The sequence below is a fragment of the Culex quinquefasciatus genome, chromosome 1 (genome assembly GCF_015732765.1).
Source record: "Culex quinquefasciatus strain JHB chromosome 1, VPISU_Cqui_1.0_pri_paternal, whole genome shotgun sequence".
NCBI classification, from domain to species: Eukaryota; Metazoa; Arthropoda; class Insecta; order Diptera; family Culicidae; genus Culex; species Culex quinquefasciatus.
In genome coordinates, this window is record NC_051861.1 from 93,793,891 (window position 1) to 93,811,317 (window position 17,427).

The 17,427-nt window shown below is 30.7% G+C and overlaps 1 protein-coding gene across 1 annotated transcript in view; it reads right to left on the minus strand.

The window, feature by feature from the left end:
• The window catches only part of LOC6050694 (netrin-B), a 151,815-nt gene that overhangs the window by 8,504 nt on the left and 125,884 nt on the right, over positions 1 to 17,427 (minus strand). Inside the window, exons 3-4 of the mRNA XM_038248157.1 lie at positions 12,208 to 12,357; positions 10,270 to 10,375 (exon numbers count right to left, since the gene is read on the minus strand). Of these exons, the coding sequence (XP_038104085.1) occupies positions 10,270 to 10,375; positions 12,208 to 12,357 (256 nt within the window). The remainder of the gene's footprint in view (positions 1 to 10,269; positions 10,376 to 12,207; positions 12,358 to 17,427) is intronic.

Below are 17,427 nucleotides of genomic sequence, written 5' to 3' on the forward strand. Positions count from 1 at the left end.
TAACAATTTAACAATTTAACAATTTAACAATTTAACAATTTAACAATTTAACAATTTAACAATTTAACAATTTAACAATTTAACAATTTAACAATTTAACAATTTAACAATTTAACAATTTAACAATTTAACAATTTAACAATTTAACAATTTAACAATTTAACAGTTTAACAGTTTAACAATTTAACAGTTTAACAATTTAACAATTTAACAGTTTAACAATTTAACAATTTAACAATTTAACAATTTAACAATTTAACAATTTAACAATTTAACAATTTAACAATTTAACAATTTAACAATTTAACAATTTAACAATTTAACAATTTAACAATTTAACAATTTAACAATTTAACAATTTAACAATTTAACAATTTAACAATTTAACAATTTAACAATTTAACAATTTAACAATTTAACAATTTAACAATTTAACAATTTAACAATTTAAAATTTAACAATTTAACAATTTAACAATTTAACAATTTAACAATTTAACAATTTAACAATTTAACAATTTAACAATTTAACAATTTAACAATTTAACAATTTAACAATTTAACAATTTAACAATTTAACAATTAAACAATTTAACAATTTAACAATTTAACAATTTAACAATTTAACAATTTAACAATTTAACAATTTAACAATTTAACAATTTAACAATTTAACAATTTAACAATTTAACAATTTAACAATTTAACAATTTAACAATTTAACAATTTAACAATTTAACAATTTAACAATTTAACAATTTAACATTTAACATTTAATTTACAGTTTTACAAGTTTAAATTTAAAAATTAAAGCAAAGTTTTAAAGTTTTAAAGTTTTAATGTTTAAAGTTTAATGTTAATGTTTTAAAGTTTAAGTTTTAAAGTTTTAAAGTTTTAAAGTTTTAAAGTTTTAAGTTTTAAAGTTTTAAAGTTTTAAAGTTTTTAAGTTTTAAAGTTTTAAAGTTTTAAAGTTTTAAAGTTTTAAAGTTTTAAAATTTTAAAGTTTTTAAAGTTTTTAAAAGTTTTTAAAGTTTTGAAGTTTTAAAGTTTTAAAGTTTTAAAGTTTTAAAGTTTTAAAGTTTTAAAGTTTTAAAGTTTTAAAGTTTTTAAAGTTTTAAAGTTTTAAAGTTTTTAAAGTTTTAAAGTTTTAAAGTTTTAAAGTTTAAAGTTTTTAAAGTTTTAAAGTTTTAAAGTTTTAAAGTTTTTAAAGTTTTTAAGTTTTTAAAGTTTTAAAGTTTTTAAAGTTTTTAAAGTTTTTAAAGTTTTAAAGTTTTTAAAGTTTTAAAGTTTTAAAGTTAAAGGTTAAAGTTAAAGTTTTAAAGTTTTAAAGTTTTAAAGTTTTAAAGTTTTAAAGTTTTAAAGTTTTAAAGTTTTAAAGTTTTAAAAGTTTTAAAGTTTTAAAGTTAAAGTTAAAGTTTTAAAGTTTTTAAAGTTTTAAAGTTTTAAAGTTTTAAAGTTTTAAAGTTAAAGTTTTAGTAAGTTTTAATGCAATCAAGAACGCCAAGGAAATTTTGTAAAGCAAAGTAATAAAGTTTGTTTTTAAAGTTTTTAAAGTTTTTAAAGTTTTTTAAATTTGGAAAGTCTATAAAGTGTGATCTGTTTTAATTAATTATTTCTTGAATGTTGTAACTTAAATGTCAAAAGCTATCTAACATGTTGTAAAGATTTGCACCCATTTTCGACCCAAAACAAACACAATTAACCAGACAAAAAACTTTATTATAATGCGACAACTGCGGCCCAAAATGGCCCGTCCACTAACTTACCCACGCTAAACCCCCTTCCTAATTGACAAGCCCATCAAATAAACAACTCTCACCCGTAAAAAAGAGGGGCTCGACCGTAAAGGGTGCCACTGCCCCTGGTGGCCATTGTTTTTAAGGGCTATTTCGGGTGGATTTGGCAAACAAGTGATAAAAATCCGTTGTCCTTAATTCGAGAGGGAGGGAGTGTGTGCCGTATTAGCACGTTTTGAGCGCTTTAGTAGCTTGACTTAAGGGTTTGATGGCGGGGAAGTCGACCACGTGTGATCATAAATATGGTGGGAGGTGGATTATGATGGGGGTGGTCTGGAATCGGCCCCAAAGGAGCCAATTATCTCGGTGTTGGTTGCACCATTGAATTTTAAGCAGTTCTTTCCGTATTTGTCTTTCTTTGGTAATACCAGTATAGAACAAAGTGCTGTCAGTTTTTGTCTAGAAGTATTTTTGAATTTTTTTCGTTTTTTTTTGTTTTTATATTTTTAATGTTTTTTAAAGATTTTTAAAGATTTCTAATAATTAATTTTTATATGGTTATTGAAATTATGTTTAAACTACTTCTTATTTGGATTTAAAATTGAATTAATTATTAAGAGAGGTCCATAATAGGGCAAACCACCCTTAAAATTGAGTGCGGTGCTTTATGATGTGTTATATTGCAGCAGCAGCGCGAAATTATGTGTTTGTGAGTGAGAATATGTTGGTGTGTGTGGGCACCCGTTTGTGAGAGATAATAAAATTAAATTATGTGATCGCGCAATATTTTGTGCAAACTCGAAAGGACTCTAACGTGGGAAACAAAGGGACTCTCTGCAGTGTGTCGTCATTGGCGTTTTTTAATGGCGTAAATTAAAGAACAATATTTCCCCGAAACAGGAAATTCGAATTTTGCAACTTTGCTTGCATTTATAGAAAATGAAATCAAACTGAATTTTATTTTAAATAACAATAATGGAAATCAAGAACCAACGTTAAAAAATAAAAGCAATTAAACTCAATCAATTTTACCAGAATAAATTGTCTAGTTTGGAAATCTTTGAAATTATTTCAATTAGTCTAATGGGAACCTGTTTTCAAATAAATCTCATTCAGCTTAAGAGTTTTCCCATAAACCATCCAACGGGAAATTCTCATTCCACAGTTTTTTTTTTCTTTCTAAATAAAGCACATTCGTCCCGCAAAATGAACAAGTAATTCGAAAGTAATTACATTTTAATCCCAAACACTCCCAGTCAAATTTTTGTCTCTGTCGTTTTTGGCCTCGGCCGCCGCCGGGATTGACTTAATGAAAAACGTTTCTTAATCCACCATAAAGTGGGTTGTGCCTTCCTCACATTTACAAAGTAATAATGAAAATAAGTTTATGAAAAAAATATATACCTGATACAGACTTTTCCAGAAAACATGCAGACTCTCATTTGAAGCAATGTGGCAACCGGGCGTTTTCGTATCTGGCGCAACTTTCAAAAACGTAAACAGAAAGAGCCGGCAAAGCAAAAGGCAAGCAAAAAAGCAAAAATCAACAAAAGCAAAAGACAAGGCATAACAAAAAAATTACTTCACAAAACAGAATAAAAATTTAAAGGCAAAGGGGACCCCAAAACGAACAAAAAGGCAAATCCGCAAAATCAAAACAGCAAGTTCAAAAAAACAAAATCAAAAAGAAAAAAAAAGCATGTCAAAACACAAAGCCACAAGACAAAAGTTCAGAATTTGAAACAAAGTCAAAAAGTAAAAGTGAAAAATCAAAAAGTAAAATTTAAAGTTCAAAAAACAGTGATTTTAAAGCAAAGCCTCAAAAGAGGCAAAGGCAAAACAAAAAGCAAAACCTCAAAAAAAAAGCAAAACGTTTTCCCAAAAAGTCACCAAATTATTGTTCCCAAAAGCAAAAAGTCGTCGTCGCAAGAAGGGAGATTAAAAGTGGAAATTTAAAGCAAAAACAGTGGAATTGAGTGCGAAAATAGGAAAGCAAATTTTTAGCAAAAAAAAAAAGTTGCAAAAAGCAAATTTTTGGAATGCAAAAGAAAAAAACCAAGGAAAGTTTCAAAAAAATGAAAAAAAGCAAAAAAAAAGCAAAAAAGCAAAAAAGCAAAAAAAGCAAAAAAGCAAAAAAAGCAAAAAAAAGCAAAAGCAAAAAAGCAAAAAAGCAAAAAAGCAAAAAGCAAAAAAAGCAAAAAGCAAAAAAAGCAAAAAAGCAAAAAAGCAAAAAAGCAAAAAAGCAAAAAAGCAAAAAAGCAAAAAAGCAAAAAAGCAAAAAAGCAAAAAAGCAAAAAAGCAAAAAAGCAAAAAAGCAAAAAAGCAAAAAAGCAAAAAAGCAAAAAAGCAAAAAAGCAAAAAAGCCCTTTTTATTTTGATGACGAACTGTTTCACCTTTACTCACTAAATTCATCATGTGACCATAATCTATTTCCCGAATCTACTCGAGACTAATATTTCTTTCCCTAAGACGTGACGCAAACCTTTTGCACTTTCCCAGAAGAAAACTTCACTCCACTGAAATCGTTTTCCACCTCCTCCTCTATCGTGTCGCCATCTTCGTCTTGGTCGTTGTCGCGAACCCCCTTCCTTGGATGGTACATGATGTGGTCTAATTTTCTGTACCAACCCCTTTCCTCCTTCTCCACCCAAATGGTCCAAATTTATAGGCCACCACCACCTTCTCACCAGCAGACCAAGACCGAACCCAACCGCGCCAACATATTAGTATCCAGATAATCGTGAAGCGATTATAAACTCCCATTCCTTCAAGCGCGCAGTTTCTCAGACTTTCAGCAAAAATGCCCTCGTAAAAGTCTGGACCGAAAAACTTGTTCCATTATCTCAACTATGTGTAACAGAGTGTGTGTTCTTGTGTACGTGCAATGCACTTTCCGAATCTTTCTTCCTGTTGCCGCCCCTTAGACTTTGCCTCAACCGTCGACTTTGTCGTGGTCGTTTTGATCGTCATCACACCGCCGTGTGTAAGTTATGGGAAGTTCCTTCCCTTTCCCCACTTGGTTAGAGTGAGGTGCTTCGATTCTGACTTGAATGCTAACACTTTTCTTTTTTTCAATTAGTGATCAAACATAAACCTTCATAAAAATTAAAGATATCATAAACAGTTGCGATCATTAACGACGCCAACCAGGTCAATATACAGATTTCGTTGAAGACGGGAAGGAATGTTAGTAACGCTTGAAATTGATTGACAAAACCACCATCTCCAACCCTACTACGGTGAAAATGTTCGGCAGGCAAGTGGAGAAGAAGTTACACCTATCTCCATCAGGCTCTAGCTAAGACCACTGACTGGTGCGAATGAAGCGCGTTCATAAAGCCGCGCATCGTGTAATACCGTTCTCCAAGACCTAGATCTTGGCCATCTTACAATATTGCCTCGTTAACGAGAGGCCGCCGAAATGGTACCGTTTAGAGGGCAAAATTCATAAAATAAAAAATTGTCTAGTAATAAATAAGTTTCAGATTAAATTTCATAAACTTGCCAACAGAATAATTTGACTGGCTCACTTGAAAAAACAACTTATTATAAATTTACCTGACCGAAAGTTAGGGTCAGGACGTATACACAATCCAAAGCTGAACAAATGTAGAGTAAATTCACTTCATTTCACTTCCCTTCACTTGACTTCACTTCACTTCATGCGACCCCTTGAAAACCTTTACAATTAGTTTATAGTTTTTTACATGTCTTTGAGCATACTTGGTTTTTCATCACGCATAACATTCAAAGAGGACTTACATTTGTTATTTATTTCTCTCGAATCATTTTTGCATTGTATTTTTATATTTGGATTGAACCTTGCAGTTTAAAAAAACCGTGGTAATATTACATACAAGAGAATATGGACAGATTTTAGGTCACAAAAAATGTATAATAGTGTCTAAACATGTGAGCAACTCTCGGCCGATTTCGACCATTTTTATTTTTTGTATTTTTTGATTTGACTCAAACTTTGTGGGGGCCTTGAATATGACCAAATATTCAACGTCATTTTTTATTTTCAAATTTCATATTTTGTTTACTGTGTGTGTAAAAAAGTGTAATATTCAAAAGCTGTAACTTTTTGAGTGAATTTTTTTCAATTTGTTGACTTCGCCAAAGTTGTAGCTATTGTTGAGGACTTTGAGAAAAAATAGGTACAAAAAAAAAATTTGCAGATTTTTAATCAGCTTTTTTTCACAAAACTTAATTTCCCAAAATACGTATTTTTTGATTTTCGAGATTTTTGATATGTTTTAGGGACACAAATTCGCAACCTTTGAGCCATGAAACATGGTCAAAATCTGCCGCTGAGTTATGGATTTTGAAAAATAGTGATTTTGGAAAAATCGAAGTTTTATCTGAAAACAAGTTTGACGTACTTTTAATGCAAAATTGAATTTGCAATCGAAAATACTTTACAGATTTTTTGATAAAGGCTCCGTTCAAGATAGCCACCGAAAGTTTGATTTTAGCAAATATTTGCAGTTTTCAATTTTTAAAAATAGTGACCATGACCATTTCTAAAACTATTTTTTTTGAAAAGTTCAGAAAATTTGCTATAAAATTGTCTAAGAGATATTGAAGATTGGACCTCTGATTGCTGAGATACAGCGGCTTAAAGAAAAAGAAACACGAAAATTGAAGTTTTCTAAGTCTCACCCAAACAGCCCACCATTTTCTAATGTCGATATCTCAGCAATTAATGGTCCGATTTTCAATGTTAATATATGAAACATTCGTGAAATTTAAATCAAGACTAGCATTTTAAATGGGCGTAATATTCAATGTTTGGCCCTTTTAAAATGTTAGTCTTGATTTTAAAATTTTCAAAATATTTTTTTCGAAGAGATCGGAAAATTTCACGATTGTTTAATATATTGCATTGAAATCAACCGTACTGAAATTCGTCATGCATTAAATGTAACTAGAAAAATCTTCGGATTTTATTTAATCATCTTCATTCAGGTCTTGACTAAGACTTTGTCAAAGCAAGTTTTTAAAAAAGTATTTTTAATGTAAAAATAGATTTTAAAAATTTGATTTTCCGTAATTCTACTTTCAATTCTTGGGCAAGACGAACAACCTGTTGGGGCAAGAGGAACATGAAAGCAATGTTAAACTGTTTTAATAAACTGATTTTCCCAAATCACTATCAGAATAGAATGTATTTGAAAGGTTTCTCCATTAAAAGTTATAATTTGTACTAAAAAAAATCTCGAAAATCAAGCTTTTAGAAAATTTTAGTGAAAAAAATTTGATAATATCACATTTTGTGCATGGAAATTTTAACGATTGTTTATCAGTTTTAAAAGTACTTTCATGTATTTACCCAATAAAAATGTTAAAAGCTGTCCGATTTTTTATAATCATCTTATTCTAGGTCTTGACTAAGACTTTGTCAAAGCATGTTTTTAAAAAAATCCTATTTTTTAATGTAAAAAATAGATTTTTAAAATTTTGATTTTCCGTACGTTCTACTCAACTAGTGGGGCAAGAGGAACAATGCATGAAAAAGCATGTTAATTTGCTAATAATTGAACTGTTATCCCTCAGATACATCAGATTAGAATGTATTTGAAAGGTTTCTTCCATTTTTAGATTAAATAATAATGTTTTACTAAAAATTTTATCGTTTTTACGAAAAAAAAATTACTTAGATGATTAATAGTAAATTTTCATAATATCACAATTTTTTGCATGGACAATTTTTTTAACGATTGTGTATCAGTTTTAAGTATTGTTATTTCCCAATAAAATATGTTGCAGCAATCCGTATTTTTTCCATACTAAAATCATATGGTACAATTTGCCCCACCTGAACAAAATTTTTAAAGCTCTCAACAAAAATAACCAAAAGTTAAATCATGTTTATAATATTTACATACCATTGGTATGGACAGCACTGATCTAGGAAAAATACACTTTGATAAAATGAGCCTTAACACAAAATAAGCTTATTTGGTATACTTTCCCAAAATTTTAGGAAAAATTTGAAAAATTCATTAAATCTTATGCCCCGTGGCGTTTACGTCGTTTTGGCGGCTTTTAAATTGAAATGTTACGCTTTTACAATTTTTGAAATTTGTATGGGGTATTAACGAAGCGAGGGTTACAAGTCCGATTTTCGAACGTAATAAAAGAACGCTCCCTTAAGGTTTTGTTGTTGTTGCACACCGAAGACGAACGCGAAAGACCCCTGTGACCCGACGGAAATGCATCGAAATTCGAACTCCATATTGTTAGTACAGTCCAGACTCGATTATCCGAAGTCTCGATTATCCGAAGTTCGATTGTCCGAAGGATTGTATGGGACTTCGGATAATCGAATCACGAACAACTTTAGGTGAAATCACCCAACATTTTCAACCTTTCAAAATAAAACTTTTTCTCGGTGTTGAACACGATGAAAAACAAAACATTTGTGATTTTTTGTTAAAAATTTGTGTAATTTTACATGAGTAAATGGTAAAATTTCCATCGTTTTCAACACAAAATTCTTCCAAAATTATTTTTTTTCACTGTGTAGAAAACGATAGAAATTTTACCATTTTTTTTACAACAAAAATTTTGTGATTCTTAGTTTAAAATTTATGCAATTTTACGTGAGAAATTGTCAAATTTCAATAATTATTTTTTTTGAACTTCACTTTTCTATACAATAATTTTGGTAACATTTCATTAAAAAAGATTTAAAATAAAATTTTCAACCTCTTAAACAAAACTTTAATATTGTGTGTGGTATTGCTCAAAAGTTATTTTGCGCAATTATTCTATTTAGTGTATGAAAAATGTGAAACCAAAATTGAATGAAGATTTGATTCAAAATAACCTCTTTGGTCATGAAGAAATCACATACAAAGTTTTAGCCAAACAAAAAACAACCCATTCTAGGGAAATTTCAATAAAAAAACCAAAAAAATCGAAGCAATTGCTATTTGAAAAAATCGACAATTTATGATTAAATTGTGAAGTGTGAATTTTAAATAATACTTTCTAAAAATATTAACTTCAGAATGTTTTCACTCGTAAGGACGAACCAATGACTATAGAGGAACTTAGAGAATGGATGAATAAATATTAATTTAAAATTAAACAAGTAAAACAAGCCTAATTTTGAAAGGATGAATCATCTGAAGATTGAATAATGTATCGATGTTATTTCAAATCAATTTAGGAGGGATAAAGATGTAAGTTTACACATTTTTTGCTGAGAACATTTCTTGATGTAATTTTACCATGACTTTTGTTTACTGTCTATTGCAAAACAAGATAAAAATAGGCCCATTTAAGAGTGTCAAACCGGTTCGCTACATTATCTCATTTTGCGAAACTTGTGCAGCATCTTAAGCCAAAAACGCTGCCCTGCTGATGCTGCAACAGATATTGCTCCGATGTTATCCGGAAAACTATGCTGGGCTATTAACGGGCGGCGGCACGGATCTGATGCGCACTAAAAACAGAAGCGCCGATGGCTCCAACACCCAAATGCAATTAAATTCCGGAACGGGGAACTTGGGAAGGGTGGTTAAGAGCCGGAAAGGGAAAATCCGTTTCATTCAGTAGTAATCGAGAAGGAGAGTGGGTAAAAGTTTTCTTGAATGAGTGTGCGGAAATTTATTGTAATACTTTTGAAGGGGAGAAGTAATGCATTGGAATTTTGGGAATGTTACTTGTTTTTGATGAATTTTTGGGGGTTTATTGCAGTTAATGATGATTGTGTTTGAAGAAATTTCAGAATGTGTCTGAGAAGTTTATTTTTGGAGTCTAATCTTGAAAATACTTGTCAGGTCATACATCTTGAAGAATATTTGTTGTTTTCGAGGAACACTACGTGATCCTAGGGAAGAGTTAAACTAAACACGTAACGTTAAATTTATTTCAGCACATTGCTGTAGAACTTTGCTATGGAACGTGCTGTATTTTTAAGAACATTAATTCCATTTTCAGCTTAAACATAATTCAGTGTTTGGATGTCACGCTACGTTTCGAGTGCTTTGCTAACTGTTTTCAATTGACTTCAGAATGAGTCACACAGAATAATCCCATCAAATCAACTCTAGGAATCGATTCACTCTATTAACACTTTTTAAGGCACAGTTACGATCGTAAATTTTACTGCCTTCCAGCTCACACGCACTTTTCGATTTTGCACATCGATTTGTGTGTGGCTTGTTACTGTTTAAATTCATGAATAAAATTAGCCCCTCTTATTTCATCCGTTCCAATCAATCGTCACTCGCATGCACCCACCCACTCACGCACGACCCCGTTCCAATCGCAAATACAGCAGACTATTTGAAATTCATCGGTAGCCGTATTGATTTCGCCCGAAAATTGCCAATTTGCAAATTGAAATGAATTGATTTATTTTGTTGGCGTTTTTTTTTCTCGGTCCCATTCACACAAAGTCGATGGGAAACCGCAAAGTTACAATGTTTAAAGTGGGATTTAAAATGTTTTGTTTTGGGAAAAAGAGGAAATGTCTGAGGTTAGGGATAAAATAATAAATGTCAAAAAAGGCACTTACTTACCCCTTCCGGCGTCCGTGCGGTAGGAAGGTTCATCCGGATCGTGCCGCTGCGGATCCGGTGCCGTATTCTGTGGATGGACCATACTGATGACCCGTGGGATTTCTGGTGGAAGAAAACGAAGAAATTTTTATTTTTCTGTGATTTGTTTGAAAATTCCCTTAAAACACAAATCAAATAGTGCGTTACGTAATTAAGGAATGTTCCCACCAGGGGCGCCGACTCTGGGGGGGCACGGTACTTTTTGCCCCCCCTTAAAATTGGGCAGGGGGGGCAGCCCATACATTGTGCCCCCCCCAGAAATTTTGGAAGGAAAATATTCTTTTTTTTTCAAATATCACAAATAAAATTCACAGAAATAATTGAAAATAATATTTAAAACTTAATTGAAACATCGTTTGTACACACGGATAGAATTCTTGTAAGCGAATCTGTAAAATACATAGTTCAAAAACATTTGTGGTTTTTTGAAATCTGTGATTTTTTTTTAAATCGTTAACATTTTTTTCTATAGTACCTCATCTACAATCAAACTTACCCAAACTCTTGCGAAAACAATCATCAAGTTTTCGGACGCAACATTCTGCGATTTGCCATTGTAGATAAGGATTTAGCGAAAGTAAACTGAAACACTTTTACATTTACATTTACAAAAAGGCTGATAAATTCGATAATATTTTGGGTATTTTAGAAAGCATTTGAAGAGATTTCAAATACATTTGTTAACCGTAAAACGTTCTGTACCAATTTTAGCTTAAACATATAATTGTCTCAAAAAAAAAAGAAATATTTTGAAGACACATTATAATCTTATAATCTTAAAAAACACAAGTGTATCGCCTTCTACAATTTATGATCGATTTAAAGAAATATTTAGACCATAGAAATTTTAACTGCACCCTAAAATATTTTTTAAATTAAGTTCTAAAATTCTCAAATTCTGAACTTCTGAAATTCTTAAATTCTGAAATTCTGAAATTCTGAAATTCTGAAATTCTGAAATTCTGAAATTCTTAAATTCTTAAATTCTTAAATTCTTAAATTCTTAAATTCTTAAATTCTTAAATTCTTAAATTCTTAAATTTTAAATTCTTAAATTCTTAAATTCTTAAATTCTTAAATTGTTAAATTCTTAAATTCTTAAATTCTTAAATTCTTAAATTCTTAAATTCTTAAATTCTTAAATTCTTAAATTCTTAAATTCTTTAATTCTTAAATTCTTAAATTCTTAAATTCTTAAATTCTTAAATTCTTAAATTCTTAAATTCTTAAATTCTTAAATTCTTAAATTGTTAAATTCTTAAATTCTTAAATTCTTAAATTGTTAAATTCTTAAATTCTTAAATTCTTAAATTCTTAAATTCTTAAATTCTTAAATTGTTAAATTCTTAAATTCTTAAATTCTTAAATTCTTAAATTCTTTATCTCTAGATTTTTTTTCTATTATAATATTATTTTTATTTTTGGAATATTGAATTTTGTGTTTTTGTTTTTTTAATAGCAGATTTGAAAAATTGTTGTTTTTTATTGTGTATCAGTTTTATTTTTAATTTCTCATGTTCTAAATTTTTGCTTTTTACTTTTGTTTTTATTTTTAGAATATTTGTCTTGCTGAATTTCTTAATATCTGTTAATTATAAGTGAGAATATGCCAATAAGAAGGAATTCGCCTTCCAAACATATAAATAATTAAACCAATCACAATTTTAAATTACGTTTTAATAAATTATTTTTTTCCAAAAATAATGGATTCCGGATGAAAAAAAATCTTTTCACATCGTAATATTCAAATTGGTAAAATTTGTGATATACAAGAAACTCAAACAGCTTATCGCCACTCTTACCTATTGATTTCGAAAAACAACCGTGCCCACCCAACATTTTGGACTAGTCGGCGCCACTGGTTCCCACGATCAACTGTCAACCAAAATACTCACTTATGCAGGGGGCAATGTGTGACCGACTTTGCTGGTAACCTCGGGCACATCGATTGCAGGTTAGTCCGGTGACACCGTCCTTGCAGGGACACTGGCCAGTGGTGTGGTTACACGTTTTTCCCGAGGATCCGATCGGATGACAGTCGCATGCTGTGAAATAGAAGAAGTTGATAAGAAAATTATTATTTGTAAGAAAATTGTTATTTTTTAAATTGGTTTTTCAGTTTGAGTTCAACAGAAAATAGTTTACTCTCAAAACTCGATGGTTTGTCACCAACTGTTGTCAAACGAATGGGGTCACTTTTTAGATTGACACCCTTTTTACACGGAGTTCACGCACACCATCAAACTTTTGTTTTGATAGTGTGCGTGAGCGCCGTGTAAAAAGTGACAGTTCGTCACTTTTTAGTTTGACTTTGACCAACCAACGGGGTGCAAACTAAAAAAGTGTCAAACGAAAAAGTGACCAACCACCGGGGATTGAGTGTATTCATAATCCACAAAAGTCATATTTTTTAAAGAGAAATGTTCAGTGTTGCCAGTTTTCTTGATTTTTTTATGGTTTTGTTTCAAATAGTGGTAAGCTGCAAAAAAATAAAATAAAAGAGTTTGCTGTCAAATATCATATCCCCTTACAGATTTAAGCAGGGATGCCAGCCCATCTTCAATCAAACGTCAACAATGCACGGCTTTTAATATTCCAAATCACCACATTATCCCTCCAATCTGAGCGGATAATTATAATTAATTCCATCGCACCGGTTTCTAATTTAATTGCTTGTTCAAGCCACTGAGGCAGCCAAAACCAAACCCAGCCAGCACATCTGTCTGGCTGTCATCGTTCGTCGGAAATTTAGCCCGGAATGGCACACAACAAAAACATCGCCGCCCGGTAAACAAAAACAACGACGAAAACCGATTAAATTCATCACATCCCAGAGTCTCGGCCCGAAACTTCAAACACGAACAAAAGCAGCGAACCGAAGATTGGCAATGACGTTTTGGAATTTTGACAGTTTGGAACGCATGAATTACCCCATTATCGGTTTCCCGCATGGGTGATGTGGAAATTGTTGCACATGGCTGAAGTTGGGAATTTTGCAACTTATATTAATTTATGCTAAATTTCAAAATTTAAACACGAATCTACTGTGAATCGATGTGAAAACTAAAGATACACTAAAGCCACGATAATTTGATGTGCAATCTTGATCAGAATCGCGAAAAAATAGGTTTAAATTGAAAAATAATAATAAAATAAATTTTGGTCTAGAATTTAACGAAACTTTGCCTGGTTTGTAAGACTTAATGTTATTGCACAATGGATATAGAATTTTTTACAAAAAAGTAAATTTTTCGGTTCATCCACAAACAATCTCATGTTTGTAAACAAACGACGCCATATTGCCAATGTTGTTCGGTAGCTCATATCAGGCCATCGCCGGGGCCCTGTCACATCCCATATCATGTCACGCTTACTGTCAAACGAGGGGGTGTAGTTAAGGCGGCGGAGCTGAACCGCGGTTTAACCCTTGCCGCACTAAAAGTTTTCTGAAAAGAAAGACTGACATCACGTGATGTCGCTGACATCAGTTGATATCGACCAAGTTAGAACGTGTCCTTTGTAAGTACAAAAGAAAAACACAAACTTCTGCTGATGTCTTAAATGAGATCACTGAAATCAGCCGATGGCGACAAACTGAGGATTCGGCTATCAACTGATGTCGAAAAAAATCAGATATCAGCTGATGTCGTCAAACAGAGGATTCAGACATCAACTGATTAGTTTTCAATTGATGTCGACGAAATTAGATTTTTGACTTCAGCTGATGACAACAAACTGATGATTCAGATTCCAATTGATGTCGACGAAAGGAGATTTTTGACATCAGTTAATGTCGACAAACTGATGGTTCAGACACCAGCTGATGTCGACAAACTGAGGGATCAGACTTCAGCTGATGTCGACGAAATCAATTGATGAACCAAGGGTCTCCCCAGCAGACAAAAAAAAAAAACGAACTGTAGTGATTAATTCCAATCATCGTTCCGTCTCCTTCTCTCGCTCTCCCACGCCTTCATCACCTCCTCTTCTCTTGTTGAGAGATTATTCTTTTCGGCATCCCTTCTCATTCTTTTTTCTTTTCTCACTTTACCCTTTTTCCATTCATTTCTTTTGTGCTGCGCTCTTAAGCACCTTGAAGAGGCGTAGCCAGCAGCGGCCCCTTCGCTTCTAATGATCCAAATTCGTAATGCATGCAGCCAATTAAACGGATTAAATTTAATTCAATTTGATCCCGACACCCTGGATCGGGCATTGTCATCGGTGCCGGTCTTTTGCTACTATTTAAACGGAATGAAAGCGACCGTTTCGGAAGTTTGGTACACTTCTTTCCGCCTAACTAGCTTAGACTACGGTGGAACGTCGTTGGTTTGACACTGTCACTTTTATCGAGATGTCAAATCAGCAAGTTGTCAAACTAACAGCGTGCGACTGTAGCAACAAAGTTTTGAAAAAAAAACAAACTTTGTACTTCTCCAATACTTGTCTACACGGAAAAAAAAGTGTGCGAGAAATCGTGAATTTCGATTCATGAATTCGTGAATAAATTTGTGCATGATTTCGTGATACCTTTCATGATTTCATGAATTTTATTCATGAAATTGTGCATAAAAATGCACGAATTTATGAATTTTATTCATGGCTAAAATATTTTTACGAATATTCATGAATTTTCCTTCATGAAATCATGCATATCACTATTCATGATTTCATGACTGATTTACATGAAGTCATGACTAAACTTCATGAATTCATGAAAAATATTCATGATTTTACGATTATTTATGCATGCGTAAATTTTACGCCGTAAAATTTTATTCGCGAATTTATGAATCATGTTTTTCATGAATTCATGAAAGTTTACATGATTTCATGAATAAAATGCATGAATTCGTGCATAACATTCATGGGTTTATGAATTTTTATCCATGTTTATGACGAGTGATCTTGATCAATCAAGAACAGTTTCGTTCGAACTGTCAAGTTTGTTTTTCGCTTGCCAGTTCATCCGCGTGTTTATTAGCCACGAAGTCAATCGCGTTGTGACTTGTCGTGTCCTGTTTGTTGTGTTTGCCGGTGAAAGTGACCGTGATTTGTGGACCGGGATTTAGAGGTGCTGTCCACCGGAACCGGGAAAAGATCTGCGGCCGTTCCGTTGGAATTGGCAACGGAGCCAAGAGCTAGCAGGAGGAGGACCAAGTTGCAGGAAGAGGACCGGGCGGCAGGAGGAGGACCGAGCGGCAGGAGGAGGACAGAACGCGGGAGGAGGACCGAGCGGCAGGAGGAGTAACAAGGTAAGAGTGAGGACAATCTGCAAAAGACAGAACAGTTCCCGGTTGGTTCGCGTGTTTGTTTTGATTGCCGAATCAAAGGAACATGGTCCATAAGACTGTTCCCGTGTTTTATCTCCGCGTGTGACAGTTTCTTGGTCGCGGACTCGTAGGGATTTCGGTTTTCTGTCAATTGTCGGGGCATTCTACGCGTGTGACAGACTGCGAGGTTTGTTTTGGTTTTGGAAACGAAAAAATCCCGTTTTTTATTGGTTCCCGTGGATGCGCTGAGTGACATTTCGGCGATTTGTTTTGAGCTAGAAATGGGGACAGGTAAAGAATGTTAATAATTTTAATGATTTCAATATTGTAAGCATAAGCTTTTTTTAAGCATTTTAAGCAATTATATTTTCTTAGGTACTTTAATTTTGTAATGTATAATAAGTTTTTTGAATTACTATTATTTTGAGGTATGTTAAATATGCTAATGAATTTAAGTATTTTTATTTTTATTTATTTTTTAGGTATGTAAATATTGTGACTTTTAAAAGTTTTTAAGTATTTCAAGTATTTTAAATATTCAAAGTGTTTAAAGTTTGTTGAGTATTTAAATAATTTTAAGCATTTATTTTTTTCTAGGTATTTTAATATTGTATAAGTTTTAAAAATATGTTAAGTATTTGAAATATTTATTTTTGAAGTATGTTTAATATGCTAATGATTTTAAGTATATTCATTTGTTAAGGTATTTTGATATTATATGTTTTTAAAGTTTTAATTATTTCAAGTATTTGAAATTATTGAAGTGTTTAAAATTTGTTTAGTATTTAAATAATTTTAAGCATTTAATTTTTCTGGGTATTTTAATATTTCAAGTATTTCAAATATTTTAAGTATTTGAAATATTCATTTTTAAGGTGTGATTTAAGTATTTTCATTTTTAGGTATTTTAATATTCTATGTTTTTAAAGTTTTTAAGTATTTCAATTATTTTTCCAGGTTTTAAAATTTTAAGTATTTCAAGCCTTTGAAAGATGTTCTTTAAAGTATGTTAAGTATGTTAATAATTTTAATATTGTAGCTAATTACTTTTTAAAGTATTTAACATATTTAAAGTATTTGAAGTATTTTGAGTATTTTATGTATTTAAAGTTTTTTAAGTATTTAAAGTATATTAATTTATTTAAGTATTTTAAGTATTATAAGTATTTTAAGTATTTAAAGTTTTTTAAGTATTTAAAATATTTTAATTTATTTAAGTATTTTAAGTATTATAAGTATTTTAAGTTTTTTAAGTATTTTAAGTATTTTTAAGCATTTTAAGTATTCTAAGTAATTTAAGTATTTTAAGTATTTCAAGTATTTTAAGTATTTTAAGTATTTTAAGTATTTTAAGTATTTTAAGTATTTTAATTATTTGAAGTTTTTTAAGTATTTAAAGTATTTAAGTATTTTAAGTATTTTAAGTATTTTAAGTATTTTAAGTATTTTAAGTATTTAACGTATTTAAAGCATTTAAAGTATTTAAAGTATTTAAAGTATTTAAAGTATTTAAAGTATTTAAAGTATTTAAAGTATTTAAAGTATTTAAAGTATTTAAAGTATTTAAAGTATTTAAAGTATTTAAAGTATTTAAAGTATTTTAAGTATTTAAAGTATTTTAAGTATTTTAAGTATTTTAAGTATTTTAAGTATTTTAAGTATTTTAAGTATTTAAAGTATTTTAAGTATTTTAAGTATTTTAAGTATTTTAAGTATTTTAAGTATTTTAAGTATTTTAAGTATTTTAACATTTAAGTATTTTAAGTATTTTAAGTATTTTAAGTATTTTAAGTATTTTAAGTATTTAAGTATTTTAAGTATTTTAAGTATTTTAAGTATTTTAAG